General features: G+C 49.9%; 1 protein-coding gene and 1 pseudogene across 1 annotated transcript in view; one reads left to right on the forward strand and one right to left on the reverse strand.

Moving 5' to 3' along the window:
• LOC135272575 (isoleucine--tRNA ligase, cytoplasmic-like) overlaps positions 1–17,437 on the reverse strand; it is a 38,051-nt gene extending 20,614 nt beyond the window's left edge. Inside the window, exons 1-8 of the mRNA XM_064370997.1 lie at positions 16,963–17,437; positions 9,766–10,159; positions 8,413–8,542; positions 7,071–7,189; positions 3,765–3,849; positions 1,164–1,285; positions 607–709; positions 280–363 (exon numbers count right to left, since the gene is read on the reverse strand). Coding sequence (XP_064227067.1) covers positions 280–363; positions 607–709; positions 1,164–1,285; positions 3,765–3,785 — 330 coding nt within the window. The 5' untranslated portion in view covers positions 3,786–3,849; positions 7,071–7,189; positions 8,413–8,542; positions 9,766–10,159; positions 16,963–17,437. The remainder of the gene's footprint in view (positions 1–279; positions 364–606; positions 710–1,163; positions 1,286–3,764; positions 3,850–7,070; positions 7,190–8,412; positions 8,543–9,765; positions 10,160–16,962) is intronic.
• LOC135268124 (NUT family member 2G-like) lies at positions 8,506–16,736 on the forward strand (annotated as a pseudogene).
• Positions 17,438–20,176: the final 2,739 nt, after the last annotated feature.

Here is a 20,176-nt window from a genome sequence, read left to right on the forward strand (position 1 = left end):
AAAAAAAAGTACTTCAACACAGAAGAGATGCAAATAAAGATGATAGCTGATAGGTAAAAAAAAAATTCATTGATCTTGAAATATTTTTAAAAGAATTATATAAAATTTGTGCTGATTCCAAGCACAGTGTAAAATATGATGGATTGTTAAATTTTTTATGAATATACTAATGAAAATAAATTATACAGTCAATATGTACTTTATTGAAGATTATTCATCAAAATAATGTTCTCAAGGGAGGTCTATTTGTACCCAAAACAGACAAATCATCCATCTCACCTCAATGACATACTTCTCCAAAGACTTGATATCTTTAAGAGCTTCTGGATCTTGATGGATAACCACAATTTCTTTCAAAGGATACTAGGAGGAAAAGGGAGGGGGAAGGTCACTCAGCAGCCAGTCCTCTAGACTGCAGAAAAATATTAAATGTTTATTTGAACCTCAAGCTCTAGACTAGTCAGGCTGGACTAGTACTAAGTCATTCACACCCTCACTGTAGAAAAGAAAAAAGGCCATTGCTGTAAGCTCTCTATATTAAGAAAACACCCCGAAGACTTAAATATTTAGATCGGTGCCATGTAAAATAGAAGTAAAATTTCAAACCTTTATGGGAATAGTTTTGCGGTCTCTGATCACTGGCTCAAGTTCAATCACAGACTGTATCTGAGATATTGCACTCTCTGTTTTCTTATCAATCAATTCTTCTCTGAGTGGTAGAGGTAGGAATATGAAAGCGATTAGATTTAAAAGGAAAATTCAAGACATCAGGCATGCTTACGTGAGGAAGAGGGTCAGGCTACAGAAGTGTGGCCAGGCCCTCCTGATGAGGCACTGGGGGAAGGGCAGCGCAGTGCCCACCTGGGGGACAGAGAAGGAGGCAGCAGCCTGAGCCTGCCTCAGCACACGGCACCTCCCCAAAGGGCCCCCATCACCCCACATGCTGCAGCTCTACAACGGGGTTCCATACCAAGCATCCCTGCTACCATGTACCAACGTGGGCCCCATCATGCAGCCTGAGGAGGGGTTCATGTCAGCTGGGGGCCAGGGTGGGAGGCAGGGCACAGAGGGAGCTGGAACAGGGAAATGCCTCCTCTCCCCCAAATGCTTGAGCAACTCTCCCTCCTTGGCACAGGTGAGACTTATTTCTATTTGATTCCTACCGAACACGGGGCAGCATGAGGTAGTAGATGCTGAGTGTGTCCTTGTCTTGAACAGAAACAGGGTCAATCAGCACCTTCAGATTCTGGTACATCAATTCAGTGAGAAAAGGCGTGTAGGGAGCCTGTATGAAGACACAGGACGTCATGTCAGTCATATGCAGTCATCAACAACTGACCTCATTTATACTGAGAAACAGCTAAACATGTTAGCGACACAGTAATATGCACTGAAATGGGCATGAGGTTACAAAACATGCCCTATGAATGAGAAATGGCCTCACAGCCCTGAAGCATAGTTGTAGGACTGGAGCCAGAAAAACCCAAAGCATCTCAAGAATTCTGAAGGATGTCTAAAATAGAAACAGGAGCACCTAATGATATATCAGCCAAGTCAATATGCACAGAGGACTGACTGTCCCAAACCTCAGAAACCTCATCTGCAAACTGAGGAACACACCCCCTGCTTCACGGGATGAAGGTGATGAGATGAGGTATGGAGAGGATCAGGCACAGGACCTTGTACAAAGCAGATTTTCCTTCAGTTAAGGAATAAATAGGAGCCTTATAACATATAGAGTAGCAGAAACAGGATAAAAAGAAAGTTGAAGGCTTTCCACTTTTACATTATTTAACTAATATTTGAACTGATAGGAACATATATCAAACAATTACTTGCACATTTTCCTCCCAATGCTAAGTCAAAGTATTTTTTGTGATATATCTGCTAGGACAGGTATTAGCTAAAGAACTTCCCCATTATTTGCAATTATGCCAATCCACATTAAGATGAGGTATGTCTTACTTCGCACTGTAGATCCTCCTTCCCGAGCCAAGGGCCCTGACTACACTATACTACCAGAGATTGGAAGGAAAAAATCCAGTATTTCTTAGTCCTTACTTAACATGTATAAGCTAGTTAAGATTTCTGAAAAGAAACTACAGCTATAAGCTGTTATAAAACATCTATTTCTGCTTTTGGTGGAATAATAGAGAATAGATATAAAAGGAGGACGCTGCAGCAAGTGGGTACCGAAGGCGGCACACAGGCCAAAGGGTACTAGAGAGAAGTCAACCATCTTACTACAAGTCTGCAAAGAGAAAGCAGAACACTAAACAAGGTTTCTAGGACAATGACACAATCTTCCATCCCAGTTTCACCCTAATGAATAAAAAGGAAACATAAACTTTGAACTGCTAAAATAAGTGTTTATCATTAAAAAAATAAGTTGATTAAAAAGAGGCAACCCTCAAAGAGCATGCAGTACACAGCCAGAACACGAGGCAGAGCAGGAAGAAAGGGCCACGACCACAGGCTGTCTAGGGTGGCCCTGCAGAGCAGTGCAGAAAGCCTGGCCAGGATGTGCAGCTGCTGTCCTACTATCCCCACCTGAGGCAAGCCGATAGGAAAGTAAAGCCTGACTGTAGGACCAAAAGGCTGAGGGCAGAATGGATCTACCCACAACAGACAGAAACAGCTGCTAACTGAAAACTTTAAAGTGCCTTTAAATAAGATATTTTATGTTAAAAAAGTATATACTGTGTATTTAAAAAAACTAATTCATTGTAGCAAAAACGAAGATAATGAAAAAATTTCTACCATGAATAAGTTATCCAGAGATAACTACTATACACATCTTAGCATATGTCCTAGATATGTGTGTGTGAGAGACACCTGCACAAAAACGAAATTATAGTTGTGTTGCAGGGTTTGAATATTAATGCATTTTAAGCCACGACTGGCTGCGTGCGGTGGCTCATGCCTGTAATACCAGTGCTTTGAGAGGCTGAGGTAGGTGGATCACCTAAAGTCAGGAGTTCAAGGCCAGCCTAGCCAACATGGTGAAACCTGTCTCTACTAAAAATACAAAAATTAGCTGAGTGTGGTGGCATACACTTGTAATCTCAGCTCCTCAGGGGACTGAGGCAGGACAATCACTTGAACCCGGGAGGTAGAAGTTGCAGTGAGTTGAGATCCTGCCACTGTACTCCAGCCTGGGAGACAAGAGTGAAACTCTGTTTCAAAAAAAAAAAAAAAAAAAGACATGACTAATGGGGGGTGGGAGCCTTTACTGGGCCTACGGTAGAGACTTCGCTCTCCCTGTTACACATCACTGTTATTTATGTACCCTGCTTAAGTCCTGAGACCAGGACCTATGCTCTGCTCATCCCAAACCCCCAACAGCTACACAGGAGCTCTGTCCACAGCCAAATAACCGACTCCCTTGTGGTAAATGGAAGGCGGTATCCCTCTCAATATTAAAGCCATACCTGCCAATATTTTAATAAAATATTTGCATGATTTTATTTCAAATGTTAAGAGGTCTGCTCGGTTTAGCCCTGTTTGTGCCCTGACATTCCCCTTCCAATATATATACATAATTGTATTGTGAAAAAAAAATCCAAAAATTTTTTAGAACTTATAGATCCCTATGCCTCAAATGACAAATATAGTTAAAATGCAATGTAAAAAGAGAAGAAAAACATAGCTTCAAAAACTGAGAGCATCTGAAAATGTTCCTTTCCCTTTGGGCTATTCTCGTATTTCTTCTACTCTCAAACTTCATGTGCTTTTTGCTTTTCTCAACAGCAGACTGCGCTTACCTTTAATCTTCTGTGGTTCATTCTAACATACCAATTGGTAAGAGTATCTACAAACTTGACAAGGCGAGGCACCACAGTGTAAAGCCTATAAGCAAAAAGTAAGACAAGTCAATGAGGCAGCGAGTGAGTACCAGGCACCTGGGGTGGGGAGAGGGCTGGATACAACAAAGAATGGGCTGCCTCTTCTATCCAAGGGCCTCCACTTACCAAGGAGAAAAGAACCAAAATGAAGCAATCACATAACGGCCATCTGTTGAGGATGTGCTACATGGCAGTCAAGGTGTTTTGTGATGCACACATAAAAACCACACTATGAGCCACATGTGAATTTCCACTGGTCAGTGAAAAAAGCCAAAAACTCCAGTATGTGTGGATCAAAGTCCAAGGCTGCCCACAACACAAGTGTAGCAAATACCGTTTACAGGGAGTTGTGCAATTTGGCAGCATCAACAATGCCCAACTCCTTTCTATTGTAGTACATTGTACGGCAACTAAAAGACATACAAAAAGCTCAAATCAGATGCTAAAAGGCATAGCATAGGCCAGTGATTCTCAAACAAAAGCAATTTTGCCCTGCGGGGAACATGTGTCAGTGTTTTAAGAAACATTTTGCTTGCTACAACTTGGCAGGTAGTGTGGTGCTATTGAAATCTAATGGGTAGACCCCACAGATGGTGCTCAACATCTTATAACGCACAGCACAGCCCCACCACAGAGGATGATCTGGCCCAAACTGTCCATAGTGCTGCAGCTGAGAAACTGGCATAGGATAGGAATAAAATATAACTTGCTTTCTAAGTATTAAAATAGTCAAGTAAAAACAGCAAGAGGTAGTGAAGGTCTTGAGGAATTAGGAGGATTTGAAGGGTTCCCTGAGAAACTCAGAGGTCAAGCAGGAAAGAAAGGATGTTTAGCCAGTCGTGTCTGAGGCAAGGCTTATTTTAAGGATTCTCATTCACCTCCCCTTTAAATTAATATTCTGTTGCATAAAAACAAACACCAAACGAGCAACACTTAGAAACAAACACAGTTTATGATAATGAAAAGAATCCAGGGAGTTTTAATGAGGCTTCTGGTCTAAGCTAAAGAGATGAGAAGTTGCAAGGGGCAGAGCTGCTCTCTGCTGCTGTTCACGAAGACCAGAACTCGGGTGCCAGTGGGCTGAGCCCCAGGCCAGAGTCGTTAGCTGATCACACTTTCCTCAACAGGTGATTTCAGTGACTGAGGTCTGTCTAAATGATTTCTAGGGTTCACACCACTTTTTACCTTCTAGGGAGCTCAGGTTTTCTATATTCTTGTTTCAACTCTGAGGGAATAATGAACCCCACATGCAATGGATGAACATACAACATACGGGGGCAGCAGCAGCAGCCACTACCCAGGCCACCGCCACCCTGTGAGCCAAGTCCTCTCAAACCCACAGTGCTGCTGAGGGAGTGGAGGGCACGAAGCTGACAGGCTGGCAGAGCTGGGACTTAAATATGACCCACACAACGTGGCTGCTGATCTCTAGTTTCCAGGCAGATGAGGCCCCAGTCAGGGTGCAAACTCTCCAGACCCAGCTGCACCAGGTTACGGCAGCTGCTCCGGGCAACAATCCCATTTCCCACCCACTCATATCACTCAGGAGGGAAAAGTAGACACAGTTGTGAGCAGTCTGCACAGAGTGTACTGGACTCCCAGTGCTGCCCTCCTCAGGGCAGGAATCAGCCTCACACTCACTTCCATCTTCATCCATGTCCATCTGGGCAACAGCTGGACTGTCACGATCCTTCTACATGTTTAACAAGGTGGACAAATCCTTTAGGGTGACTGATTAACAGTCTTTAGTGCTATGTGGGGCAGTACTGCCTTTTCCAGGGAGTGGCATGTGCCAATATATAGGTTAACGGTGAATCCCAGGTCTGTGGTGGCCGCTGCTCTGCCCAACAGAAGCAGGATCTACAGGGTCCTGTGAGGATGGATTTGCCTTACCCTCTTTCATCCTCACTGTGACCCAGGGCCTCTGCCTGCCCACTTTAACTGATTGTCTGAGGTGTCCCAGATGTCTCACCTGGACCTATGGTTGTAACTATCTGAAACCCTGAGGAACTCAACATAATGTAGTTTTGAATCTCTATAAAATTACCTAACAAACTTACTGTTGTTAGTTAATAGAAATATAGCAATACGTCCATTTCATTACTGCTCTTCTGACTTTTCTAATTTTTCTAGAAAACATGGGAAGTATTCAGTAATAGACCTAAAAATAAGTTATAAATGTAATAATAACAAGTATTATTTATCGAGTACCTATTATCTGCCAGCTACTTTATGTAAATCATCTCTACTTAAGCCTTACAAACAGTACTGGGCATTTTGCAGGTAAAGACACTGAAGGTCAAGATAGAATGAATGAGTAGCATCTGATGGCACAATGGGGTGATTACAGTCAACAATAATTTCTTGCACATTTATAAACAACTAAAAGGGTATAACTGGGATGTTTAAAGATACAATAAATGCTTGAGGTGACAGATACCACATTTACCCTGATGTGATTATTACACATTGTATGCCTGTCTAAAAATATCTCATATACCCCATAAATATATAAATCTATGTACCCATAAAAATTAAAAAAAAAAAAAAGAAAGAAAGAAAAAAAAAGAAACTGATGGTCAGACTTTAGGCAACTCTCTGGACTGGGAACAAGTGGTAGAGCTGGGCTTTGAACTCACAGCTATCGAACTCCAAAGCTCTTCTGTGGAGGGTTGAGCTCGCCAGGACACCCCCTAAAGACAGAATTGCTCAGTGCTTTTTTTTTTTTTTTTTTTTTTTTTGAGATGGAGTTTTGCTCTTGTTACCCAGGCAGTGGTGCAATCTCGATTCACTGCAGCCTCCGCCTCCCAGGTTCAAGCGATTCTCCTGCCTCAGCCTCCTGAGTAGCTGGGGATTACACGTGCCCGCCTATATGGCAAGCTAACTTTTTCTTTAATATATTTTTAGTAGAGACGGGGTTTCACCAATGTTGGCCAGGCTGGTCTGGAACACCTGACCTCAGGTGATCTGCCTGCCTCAGCCTCCCAAAATGCTGGGGATTACAAGTGTGAGCCACCAAGCCAGGTCAGAATTCCCCAGGGCCTTGAAACAAGGACATCCCAACAATTAACAAGCCTTAACAGAACTACATTTGAGAGGTGAAAGGAAGCAATTATTTAATCTTCTGTATCTCTCAATATTTCCACTATGTTTATAGACAGATACATACCAAAAGGGCAGTTACAAAGAGAGTAGATCTGGGAGGACAGACCAAGAGAGACTCACCTGCCATTTTAGTCTCAAAGAAGCCAATGAGAGACTGCATGAAGGACAGGATCCACTGGTCTGTAATGTTGGGGCTTTTTCTAACTGTTCTCATTGTAGAGAAATACTATCTCTTCTTCCTAGGAATGAACAATCAGTAAAACACTTGCACATTGGGGTAAGGTACGATAAGGAGATAAACTTTTAAAATCACTTAAACAAACAAAAAGAATCCCAAACACTGCTGGCAATGTGAATTTCTGATTTTCAGCAATATTTTCAAGACAAGCACCAACGTAGGACATTAAGTCCTCAATTATGTTTTTGAGAGAACCGAAGAGAGTTTAGGAAAACATTACTTCTCTGCACCAAACAGTAATTAAGAATTGAGAGATATTCTAAAACCTCGTCAGAAAGTGCAGGGTTTAGTTACTTTAAACCTCAGGAAGGAAGGACAGTAAAATTGTCTAGACTGGTCACTGCCTATTCCACTGTGCACAATTTGAATTTGGAACCATGCAAAAGTATTGCTTGGTTAAATTAAAATCATTTAAAAGATAAAAAATAAACGCTTAATACCAGCGCAATATGCTGGGAAACAAAATGAAAGGCTTTCTGGCCGCATAGCCACTCTTTCCCAGACTGAGGCTTTCCACCTGAATCAGGCAGAGGATCCAGACGTGGATCGTCTGACAAACACAAGGGTTCTTAGGAAGTGTTCTAAATTGTGTTTAGGAAGTGCAGCCCCTGTTCAGATTCATCAAGAGTGGGAAAGAACCCAAGTGGGAAGGAGCATGGGTTGAGGGGGACAAAAGTAGGTCTGTTGACAAAGAATGGAAGTAAAGGGGACATCAGGTTGAAGCTTTGTGCTGTGAGCCAGAAAGACAGTCAAAAAGTAATCCCAGCACTTTGGGAGGCCGAGTAGGGTGGATCACGAGATCAAGAGATCGAGACCATCCTGGTCAACATGGTGAAACCCCGTCTCTACTAAAAATACAAAAAGAAAATTAGCTGGGCATAGTGGCGCGTGCCTGTAATCCCAGCTACTCAGGAGGCTGAGGCAGGATAATTGCCTGAACCTAGGAGGAGGAGGTTGCGGTGAGCCGAGATTGCGTCATTGCACTCCAGCCTGGGTAACAAGAGAGAAACTCCGTCTCAAAAAAAAGTTGCCTAAAGAGGTGCACACAGTCTGCGCTGCTGCCCTCCAGCTGGAAGGGAACCTCAGTTCTTTCCTATTGGCTGGAGCCCTTCACAGAATGTCCCCCACCCCTTCCAGTACCTGCTGCACTGCCCCTCCCCCTCTGCAGAATGTCTGGGGTCCTATGTTCTAAACTGTTTGACTTTCAAATTTTACCGGACCTACCTGAACTCAGGAGAATCTGTTGAGGCAGGTCACTCTCTGGGTCCTGCTCTTGACTTTTCTCATTGTGGAAACTGTCAGACAGCGGTGATCAGCACCCAGCCTGAGGGGATGGCTTCAAATGGAGGTGAGTCTGTAGGGACAGGGGTATTATCCAAGTCTCTGTCACATTTCAAATCCTTGGGAATTCAAATTTGACACTGCCCCAGGGACAGTTGATAGGGCTAGTGTCGAGGAGGGAGGGAGCACTGGATGTCCCCAAAGACATCACACCTGGAGAGGGCCATGGCACGCTGAGTCTGTGGTTAGGGAGGACGGCTCCTTGGAGGTGGACCAAGATGCCTGGGAGAATACCCCGTGTAGGGGAAAGGATGGAGTGGATGTACTGATTCTTTCTAGAAGGGGACAGGTCACGTCACCGTGTGTTTGTAGGGAGTGGTGGGATCGTGTTGTGCTGGTGGCCCAATGAAGATGGCGGGCAAGCCTGAGCCCTGTGTTATGTCTTCGGGCACCTGGAAGGTGCCCTTCCATAGTGTTCAGAGGGATTTGGACTGGACTTTTCTAGATCTTAGGGAGGAGTGAGGAGGAGAAGTCTCAGCCAGAGACGACTGTTGGGTGTGATGGCTGTGACAGAGCATGCAGTGACAGCCTCTGGGTGGGCGAGCCTGGGGCTACTGTAACTGCCGCAGCCTCTCAGCTCGCTCCCCAGAGGTGGCTTCTCAGTCAGTTCAGGTAGCTGTTGGCTTTAACAGCGGTGGGGTCAGTGGGGAAGTTCAGGCAACACGGCCCGGGCTTCCCAGGTTGTTCTGAATTGTTCATCCTTTTGTGGAAGCGCAGGTCTTCAGACCCACTTCCTCTTGTCTGCTAGCTCATGGCCTGTCCTCTGCACTTTGCGTTTCAGTGGAGATGAACAATTTGCCTCTATTCCATGTCTACTACCTCATGAACAGGGGACAGGTGTGGACTCTTGCTGGTTCTCAGTGGAAAGGTCTGGAAAGACTGGTTTCCTTTTCAGTAGAGGAAGGAGAGTAGCACACAAATAGGAAGATGGTCCTCTTATTATTATTATTCAAGTTAGGATGTGTGTCCTGACTGATGAGGTGCATGTGCTGTATCCCTGTTCCCCTTGACTGGAGACTGCATGAAGTCCTAGCGAACAGGGATGAGCTCCAGACAACTTTGCCACAACTGGCCTGTGGCCCAAGAACCTCTGGTTCTTGGTTGGTCACTATATTCAGTTATTGGGAGCTCAAAGGAAAAGGACCAGAGATGGGCTCGTTGTCCCACGACCTACTGTAACATGACCAGCAGCTGTGAAAATCCCCAGACACCTCCCCCGACAGCCCCACTGCTCACCGCTTGCTGGCTGTGTTCTGATCGTGTGCCGCTCTTGCTGGCTGCGCAGTGACAGTATCTCAGGGAACTCCACCACTGCTTCTCAGACCTGCTCCCTGGGAACAGAGCTTCCTGAGTGGCAGCCAGGACCACCGAGCACTGAGGAAAGTGTCGCCTGACTCTGACCCATGTTTAGCACTTGCGGGGCATGGTGCCAGAACAATCACTTGCACACTGGGTGTGATGCGTATGGGTTATCTTCAGGGTTCACGGGGTGCTGGCTTGGGAGAGATTTCCATCCAGTGGTTTTCTTTCATTGTTTCTTTTTCAACATGGAGTCTTGCTCTGTCACCCAGGCTAGAATGCAGTAGTGCAATCTTGGTTAACTGCCAGGCTCTCTAGTGAAGGGACCCTCCTATGGAGGAACAGAGCATGCGATGCACAATCAGGGACACTTGCAAGCTGCAGTTTCCCTGTCACATGCCCTCAGCTGTAGGACACCCCTCTGATTCCCCAGTGACTAGGGCGGACCTGGAGACCCCAGCTCATTCACCTCTTTCCTTCGTCTCCACAGCATGCCCAGAGCTGGAACCGGGTGTCACCAAGAACCCTGGCACCTCCATGCCAGTGTTCACGGCTCTGTCCTTCGCCACACCTGCTCCTGGCCCAGCAGATGGGCCGCCCCTCGTGACTGCAGTGGTTCCTCCAGGCGGCCCTCCGGTGCTGTCTGCCTTCCCCAGGACCCCTCTGGTGGCAGGACAGGATGGCCAAGGCCTGAATTGGGCCGGGGCTTCCAACGTCCTTGTCCAGATGAAGACAGAAGTGGGGCCTGTGAAGGCCCCTCAGGCACAGACCTTGGTCCTACCTCAGACCCCCCTCGTCTGGCAGGCTCCAGGTGCCATCTGTGAGGGAGTGGCATGTCCACTTCCCCGAACCCTGGCAGCTGCCCACGTCGTTGGGGGCACCCAGGCCTGTGACAGAGGCTGGTCCCAGGGCCTTCCTCCTCCAGCACCACCACCTGCTCCCCAGCCGGGCCCCATCATGGCTCCAGGGAATGCTTGTCCATGGTCACAAGGGGCTCATGGAGAGGGCAGCCTGGCTCCCTCCCAGGTGAAGGCCCCGCCGGACAACTCCTGCAATCCCCAGAGCGTGTATGAGAACTTCCGACTCTGGCAGCACTACAAGCACCTGGCCCAGAGGCACCTTCCCCAGAGTCCGGACATGGAAGCGCTTTCCTGTTTCTTCATGTGAGTGTCCTCGGGGCACCAGAGCTCACCCTGCAGCTCACCCTTTTATAAAGAGACTGCTGGATGGACGGGAGGTCACGCTGTTCAGGGGAGCTTGCAGGGTAGTCTTGAAGGCGACAGGTTGAGCTATGGAAGGGCACATTTTCAGGAACATTCATCTGGCTGCCGCTCAGGACAGACTCTCAGGGGCCTCATCTCACCTGCCCCTCACTGTCCCATGAGTCCAGCCAATCCTTACTGGGCAGGTATTTGCAGCTTTGTGCTCGATCCCTTCTAGAAAAAGGGACGACGATGCTTCATTCAGAGGATGGTGAAGAGGTGACTTGAGGTCACACATGAGGCACACAGCACAGTGCCCAGCACATGCTGGGACACGTTACATGATAACTGTTAATGATTACTGTCCCTACTGCTATCATTATCAGGACTAGGCTATCTAGGACAGTGTTCCCCAAAGCCACGGGCTCCAGTGATGGCTCTGAGTGCACCATGAGCCCAGCAGCCCAGGGCCATGGACTGTGGTGACTGAGGCAGCAATGCCAGCATCTGAGAGTTTGTCGATTCAGTCCCAGTCCTGCCTCTCTCCATCCTGCGGTGCCTCTGTGACCCTGTGTCCCCCGCTGATGAGCAAACCCGTACTCCACGGGAGCTTGAGCACATCCACTGGGCAACACACTGGCCACTCCCCTAGGCAAGTCCCCTGCCCAGGGTGTAGGTGTAAGGAGGCCCCATCTTTGTCCCAAAAAATCTTGCTGCCCCTGCATCCTGGAACTGGTTGCATTCTCCCTTGGAGCTGAGTCCCGGTGCACTGGGGACCCGGATTCACGAAGTAGAGTTGCCCCAGGCTCACAGGCTTGGCGTGGAGTGGGCTTCGATGCCGTTCTGCTTTGGTTCTGGTTTCTACTCGTCTCCAGGACTCTGAGGCTGCATCCCCAGGGGCTGCCTTGCTCCAGAGTCCCCAGGAAGCTGGCTAAATGCTCAGTCCTGGGGCCTTGGAACCTGCATGTCAACCCTCGCTCCCCGGTCATTCTGTGTGTGCGCTGTCTCAGTCAGCTCGGGCTCCGCCATAACTAATCCTATAGACTGGGTGCTTTATCAGGACACATTCACGTCTCCCACTTCCAGAGATCGGAAGTCCCAGATCAAGGCAACAGCAGATTGGTGTCCTGGGTGGAGAGGGCTGCCTCTGGCTGTGTCCTCTTGCGGGTGAGAGGGAGAGCCCTGGTGTCTCCTCCTGCCCTTATCGGGGCTCAGATGCCATGATGGGAACCCACCCTCATGACCTGCTCTAATCCTGATTAACTCCAAGAACTGACACACCAGGGATTAGGGCTTCAGCACGGGAATGCTGGGGACACTCATGTTCCACCCATAGTACTGAGTTCATCTGTCAACACTGTAACACTGAGGACTCGAGGGGCAGTTGGAGAGACCAGCCGGTGGCTTGTGTTGATGACTGATCTTGGGGGCATATCCTGCCCACGTGGGGGAGAACAGGACAGGGACAGATGGCAGGACATGTGTGGGGGGGGGGACAGGGGCCGGGTGTTGGGACCAGTGGGCTTGGGATGGAGGGTGGGCTTATGGACTGGGACTGACTGCACTGCCTTACAGCCCAGTTCTCAGATCCCTGGCCCGGCGGAAGCCCACCATGATCCTGGAGAAGGGACTGTGGCGGGCCGTGCAGGAATGGCAGCACACGAGCAACTTTGACCGGATGATCTACTACGAGATGGCGGGAAAGTGAGTCTGGGGTGCAGGGGCAGAGCCCACATGGCAGGGTGAGAGAGGATGACAGAAGCCGGATGGCCATGGTGGCTTCTCAGTGTGGAGCATGAGGAGGGTGTGGACAAACGCAGGCCCTCCTGGGCCCCTGGCTCCCTCAGGAAGCTGCTCCTCCCTCCTGGAGTGCTCTGGGGTCTCTATCCTGCCCTGGTGGGAAGCCACGCCCTGCTTGGCCTCGGGCCAACCCCTGCCTGACACTAAGGGTCAGGGAGGGAGGAGCCAGCATCACAGCCCAAAGGAGATCACCGCCAGCTGTGAGGATGGGGAGAAGGGGCGCTGGGGACTATAGACAGAGCAGGGTGCACTCTCCTAACAGCAGTGGCCAGAAGTCTGTTTTCACCCATCCCAGCCTGGCCAGGATTGGAGAAACCTGCGCTGGGTCAGGGGAGACCTGCGTCCAGGACACCATGAGACCCATCTCTGGCCTGCCTGCCTTTGCTCCTCGTAGTCCCCTCCTTTAAGACAGAAAGACAGCAGCCTCAGGGGAAAGGGGCCCTGTCTTTTGTGCCCAGCTTTTGCTTCCTCCCGACCGGGGTCTCCCATGCTTCATCTTCCTGGGTTATCCTTCAGGGACCCACAGTCCCAACCTCAGGACTCATGCAACTGGGCAACATCATGGACGCCTTCTGCCATAAACCCCACTCCTGGTGCCCTCCTGGGCCTCGTGGCCCCGACTTAAGTCAGAAAGCCCTGTTGATGCCATGGGCTCTGCAGGGGCCGGGTGAGGGAGGGAGAGCCCAGAACTCTGGGAGTAAGTTCCCTCTGGGACTGGGCGACGGGCCCCAGGGAGGGCCCGGACAGCCTGCCTGAGGCATGCCTTCTCATCCCTGCCATCGGCTGCTGCCTGGTCCTGGGGGCAGAGGACCTGGACCCTCTCAGGACGGCCTACACCTTCTTCACCCCAGGTTCCTGGAGTTTGAGGCTGAGGAGGAGATGCAGATTCAGAAGTCGCAGTGGATGAAGGGGCCCCAGTGCCTGCCTCCTCCAGCCCTGCCGAGGCTTGAACCTCAGGGACCATCGGCCCCTGAGGTGGTCAAGCAGCCAGGTATGGCTTCCCACATTCCCACAGGAGCCACGGCAAAGCCCAGAGGGGCCAAGGGAGGCCACTGGCCCCACACCCCATGCCTCCCTTCAAGAGAGGGATTTGTTCCTTCCAACAAGACAGCTCAGGGGAGCTGGGGGGCTGGGCGGCCCGTGCTCATGCAGTGGGTATTCACCTGGTCAGGTTTCCTAGCTACTCTCTCCCCTCGCCATTCCAAAACTCAACAATCTGCCCAGGAAGCAGGGATGAGCGGGTGGAGTACTCAGCATATCAGTGACTCCAAGCTTCCTCCAAAAGGATGCTGTCTCACATGTGCCCCTCCTGTGGCGTCTCTTCCAGGGGCGCTGTGGTTCAGGTGGTCCTGACCCAGCTGGGACCCACTTCAGGTCCCTGAGCCCTGCCCTCCCCTGTGTGATGCAAGCAGGAGGAGCAGCCCTCACCACGCCCATCCTCCTCCCTCCCTGCCTCAGTGTACCTTCCCAGCAAGGCCGGCCCCAAGGCCCCACCTGCCTGCCTGCCACCACCCAGGCCCCAGAGGCCAGCGGAGACCAAGGCCCACCTGACATCACCCAGGCCGCAGCAGCCAGCGGAGACCAAGGCCCCCGAGGAGATCCCCCCGAAGTGGTGCAGGAGTATGTGGACATCGTGCAGGAGCTGCTGGGGCCTCCCGTTGGGGCCATGGGGGAGCTCAACGGAGAATGGGAAGAGGGCGAAGTGAAGCAGGAAGGGGACAGGATGCTTCTAGACCCAGGTGTCCTGAGCTACATTGACAATCTGTGTTCCCAGAGAGACTTCATCACCAAGGTGGGCTAGCCTGAAGTGCTGGAGTCTGCAGAATTCGAGGGGGTGGCACTCACAGGTCCTTGGAATTAAGCTCTGTTCCTTAGCTCCTCCGCAGTAGATGGGTGTGTGTGTTGCCGTCGATTTGACTGTCTGTGTATGTGATTCTGTCTGTGTCTTTGTATCTGTGATTGGTTACTCTGTGTCGGTGTGGGTGTGAGTGTGGAGTGTGTGTGTTACTTGTGTCTATGTTCCTGTATCGTATGTGGGTCTCTTTGTGTGTCTGTGTGTGGTTTGTGTGTCTCTGTCTGCATGTGTGTATGCTCCCAGGTCTGTGGTCTGTGTGTGGAGCTGGTGGTCGCCATGATATGAAACAGTTCCAGAAGGGTGGGGATGGGGCGCTCACTGCTTTCTCCATCTCCTCCAGGTGTCCTTGGCTCCAGGTTACTCCCTGCCCAGGAAGCTCACACTGTCTTCCTTCTGTTTCCAGGTGGAGGCCGTCATTCACCCCCGATTCCTGGAAGAACTGCTTTCCCCAGATACACACATGGATTTCTTGGCCCTAAGCCAGGAGGTGGAGCAGGAGGAAGGACTCACCCTTGCCCAGGTAGAGCAGGGAGGGAGGGGAACCCAGGTACCCTGGGGGCAGGAGGGACCCGGCACAGAAGTCCCACCTGATTGTCCACCCCACCCTGCGGAGGATGCTCGGCTTCTTGGGGAGCCACTCCGAGGTGGGGAGGTGCAGGTTCCGATGGAGCAGGATGGAGAGGAGCCAGGGAGGGGAGTCAGGATGCAAACTGCAGTGAGGCCCAGCGGGATGCCCAGCAGAGCCACACCCTCTGTCTTTCACAGGAAGCCCAGCTGCCTCAGGCTTCCCTGCCTGCTGCCCAACTGCCTTGGTCTCCACCACCCTGGGCCCTGTTCACACTTGAGGCAGCGCCAGTAAGTTCCCCCTTTCCTCCCGCAGGTAGCAGAGAAGCGCCTCCTATCCTTGAAGGAGGAACGGTGTGAGAGGGCAGTCCCTAGTCATGGCACCACCCAGCTGGGCTCAATCTCTTCTAAGTCTGCAGTGGGCCAAGGAGCAGAGAGAGATGTGCCTGGCCCCCAACAAGGGGTCAGCATGGAAACCTGCCCACCCCAGACGGCTGCCAGGACCCTCAGGGACAAGGCAGAGTGTGCACTGGGATGGCCAGGTCCAAAAACCCTGTTGTGCTTCTGGAGAGGCTGGATTCTCGCAGGCTGAGGGCTGCCTGGACAAACTCTCCTTCCCAGGATCACAGACCCATCCCCCAGACGGCTTCCCGGGACCCTCAGGGACAAGGCAGGGTGTGCACTGGGACGGCCAGGTCCAAAAATCCCATTGTGGTTTTGGAGAGACTGGATTCCCGCTGGCTGAGGGCTGCCCGGCCAGACTCTCCTCCCCAGGACCATAGACCCACCTGCCCAGGCGTGGGGACCATGGATACCTGGGGTCTCCCTGGTGCCTCTCCTGTCAAGGAGTCATGCAGGCTAAGAGGTCAAGTGAGAAGGAGAGGGAAATCTCCGGTATGGTTTCTGCCATGGGTACCAACTACAGGCTGCGGCCCTGGAAGCTGTCCCAGAGCCCTGTCCCTGCCTCGGGCCTTCTCAGCCCAGAAGCGCCCTATCCTCCCCAGGACCACAGACCAACCTGCCCAGGCGTGGGGACCAAGGACACCTGGGGTCTCCCTGGAGCCTCTCCTGTCAAGGAGTCATGCAGGCTGTCTAAGGGGTCAATTGAGGAGGAGAGGGAAATCCCCGGTATGGTTTCTGCCGTGGGTACCAACTACACGCTGCGGCCCTGGAAGCTGTCCCAGAGCCCTGTCCCTGCCTTGGGCCTTCTCAGCCTAGAAGGGCGGGAACCCCAGGGAGCTCTTCAGTCCCAATCTGCAAAGAGAAGAGACCTCAGCCCAGCACCGGCTCCTGCCACCAAGTCCAAGAAGCGAGCTCTCTTCAGAGGCCTATCCCCTGCTGTTCAGACGCCCGACCTAGGGCCTGGGCTCAGAGTCTCTGGGACGCAATCCCTGGCTTGGGGGCTGGGTGGCCCCTCACAGTCTAAAAAGAGAAAGGGTGACGCCTTGCTTTCTAAGAGGAAGAAAATGCAGCATTATAGCCAGTAGAGGGACAGGGCAGGCTCTCTGGTGCCAATCCCCAAGGGTGGGGCTCTCAACTCTCGGACCCTCAGGGCATCAGGTGCCTCACAGCAAAGACTTCTCCCCTAGGGCTGATCTTGCTGGGCCTTAGCATGATGGGGGAGGGTGGGGGAGGGAAGGGGCGGGAGGGAGGGGAGGGAGACGGTGGCTGAACTGGAAGGGAGGGCCTAGGGGTGGGGGTGGGGAGCAATACCTTGGAGGTCTCATGTGTAAATCTGAATAAACACAGTTGTGTTGGAAATGCTCTCCGGGCTCCTGCCTCTGTCCTCTGGGCTGTGCTGCTCAGTGGAGGGGGTCTGTGAAGGAGTACAGAGGGACTGGGAGATGCCAGGCACTGGGTACCCACGGGGGCCAGCCCCACTCGTTCCTCCAGGTGTAGGCTGCCCCCTTCAGATGCTCCAGGAACTGACGGATGCTGAGGAGACCCTGATCCCTCCCACCAACCACTCACAAGGCCCCGACTGCTTTAGTTATCAGCATCCCTGGAAAATCCTGGGATGTTGAGAGCTGGCTGGCTCTTGTTCTGCCCCGTGGGAGCTGAGGAGAAGGCAGCTGCCTGCAACATGGACACGGGGAGAGGCGGTCACTCCTGCTTAACCTTCATCAGGAAGAGCTCGGACCCTGGGCTGAGGAGAGATGTCGAGGCATTCATCCACATGGGTGTGTTTGGGATATGACGGTGGGAGGGGAGCAGGGGAACTCCTTCTGCCGGTTCCCGGGCAGGAAAGAATCTTGTCCAACTAGCAGAAGCAGACGCTCCTTGCTGTGGCCACAGGGATTGGCCTCAGGGGCACTCGGGGTCCTGCATGGAGCCCCCCACAGCTATGATTCCCTTCCCATATGATGACGGAACTCTTGTGTGGAATTGATGCAGACACAGATTTGAACCCAAGAGGTGGATGTTGCAGTGAGCCGGGATAGCACCATTGTACTCAAGCCTGGGCAACAATAGCAAAACTCCACCTCAAAAATAAAAATAAAAATAAATTAGCTGGGCTAATCCCAGCTGCTCGAGAGGCTGAGGCAGGATAATCACTTGAACCTGGGAGGCAGAGGTTGCAGCGAGCCAAGATGGCGCCATTGCACTCCAGCCTGGGCGGCAAGAGCAAAACCCCTACCAAGAAAAAAAAAAAAAGAAAAAAAGAATTATCCAGGCATAGTGGCATGCTCCTGTAGTCCCAGCTACTTGGGAGGCTGAGGCAGGAGAATTGCTTGAACCCGGGAGACGCCCACCATCCCACCCAGCTAATTTTTCTCTATTATTTGTAAACATGGGGTTTCACTACGTTGGCCGGGCTGGTCTCAAACTCCCGATCTCGGGCAATCCACCCGCTTCAGCCTCCCAAAGTGCTGGGATTACAGGCGTGAGCCACCATGCTCAATCCATCTCTTTCAATAATCTTCTGCACAGCAAAGGAAGCAAACGACAGAGCAAAGAGACAACCTGCTGAATGGGAAACGACGTGTGCAAACTGTTCACGACAAAGGACTAAAATCCAGAATATGTAACGAGCTCAAATAATCAACGATGAAAAACAACAAATAATCCCACTAAAAAATGGGCAAAGGACATCAAAAAACATACAAATGGCCAACTGATACATGAAAAAATGATGACATCAGTAATCACCAGGTAAGTGCCAATCAAAACTACAATGAGATACCTACCACCTTACCACAGCTAGGATAACTATTCTTAAAAATACAAACAGCAGATGCTGACATGATGCAGAGGAAAGGGAACTCTTACACACTGAGGCGGGACTGGAAATCAGTAACGTCGTTATGAAAACCAGTATGGAGATTTCTCAAAATACTAAAAACAAAACTACTACTTCATCCAGCCATCCCACTACTGGCTATTTAACCAACAAAAAAGAAATCAGTATATCAAATCAGTATACACTCACATGTTTATCACAGCGCTATTGACAACAGCAAAGATATGGAATCAACCCAAGTATCCACCAATGAGCAGACAAGGAAAGCGTGGCATATATACACAATGGAATGCTATTCGGCCAGAAAAAACCATGAAATCACGTTGTTTGCAGCAACATGGATGAAGCTGCAGGTCATTATGTTAAGTGAAATAAGCCAGGCCAGCCACAGGAAGAAAAACATCACACATTCTCACAAACATGTGGGAGCTAAAAACAACAACGACAACAACAACAAAAAAGTTGACCTCATGGAAACAAAGAATACAATGACAGGTATCAGAGGCTGGGAAGGGATGGGGGTGAGGAAGAGAGCTTGGTTAACGGGTACAAACATACAGTTAGAAACAGTAAGTTCTAACGTTCTACAGCAGAGTACGGTCACCATAGTTAGCTCAGGCTTGGAGTGCAGTGGTGCGATGTATTTGCAATATGTTAGCAAATACATATTGTCTATTTCAAAGTAGCTAAAAGAGAAGGCTACAAATGTTACCAGCACACAGAGATGATAAATTTCGGCCAGGCACGGTAGCTCACGCCTGTAATCCCAGCACTTTGGGAAACTGAGGCAGGTGGATCACGAGGTCAGGAGTTCAAGATCAGCCTGGCCAAGATGGTGAAACCCTGTCTCCACTAAAAATACAAAAATTAGCTGGGCATGTTGGCAGGCGACTATGGCTGTTTGAGGAAACATCCATTTACTCTGTTTCCTGGATTGCAGGCATAAAAACATGACTGAAGACATATACCGGCCCTACTGCCTGGACAATTCATAACCATTGTAACAGTTACCATTTCACTACTCAGAAGATTATAAAGAAATTGTATTTTTCATGAGACTCTACGACCTACTACCCGTAACTCTGACATACACATATTGTACAACCTTAACATATAATTATCAAATCTGATAACCAACGTTCCCTAAATTACCAGCTATTACAATATTTTGGTGTTTGCCTGTTAACCAAGCTGAGGGGTGAAGGGGGAGGTTGGAAGAACCTGCCCTTTCCAAAATTTCACCTCGAGAGTGTTCAAAAACTCAGTGTGTCCAGGTATAAATCTCCAAGTGGGTCTAATTTTCACTGCTTAACAAAAGCGATGTAGAAAGCAATTACTGTACCCTCCATCAATCTTTTCAGATTGCACAGAATTCCCTCCTGAAAATTCCAATAGAAAAAAACACAGGTATTCCCGTTTTAGTATGTGCGTCGTCTTTCACACAAGTCATCGGAGAGTGAAAGCCTTTAAAACACTGAAATGTTCTTGGTATTGCTTTCCGATGAACGTGATAAAATAGACAAATAATCCATATTTACCAAGACTAAAAACACTTCCACCACGTATGGAAAATCTCTCCAAAAACACAAAATCTAATTCAAACATTATAAATAAAAAGAGAAATGTAAAAACAATTGCATACACAAACTTTGAAATGCCTATGGGTTGACATTACTGAAGCCATTA

This window comes from Aotus nancymaae, unplaced genomic scaffold (genome assembly GCF_030222135.1).
Source record: "Aotus nancymaae isolate 86718 unplaced genomic scaffold, 86718_ANA_hifiasm-v0.15.2.pri h1tg000115l, whole genome shotgun sequence".
NCBI lineage: Eukaryota > Metazoa > Chordata > Mammalia > Primates > Aotidae > Aotus > Aotus nancymaae.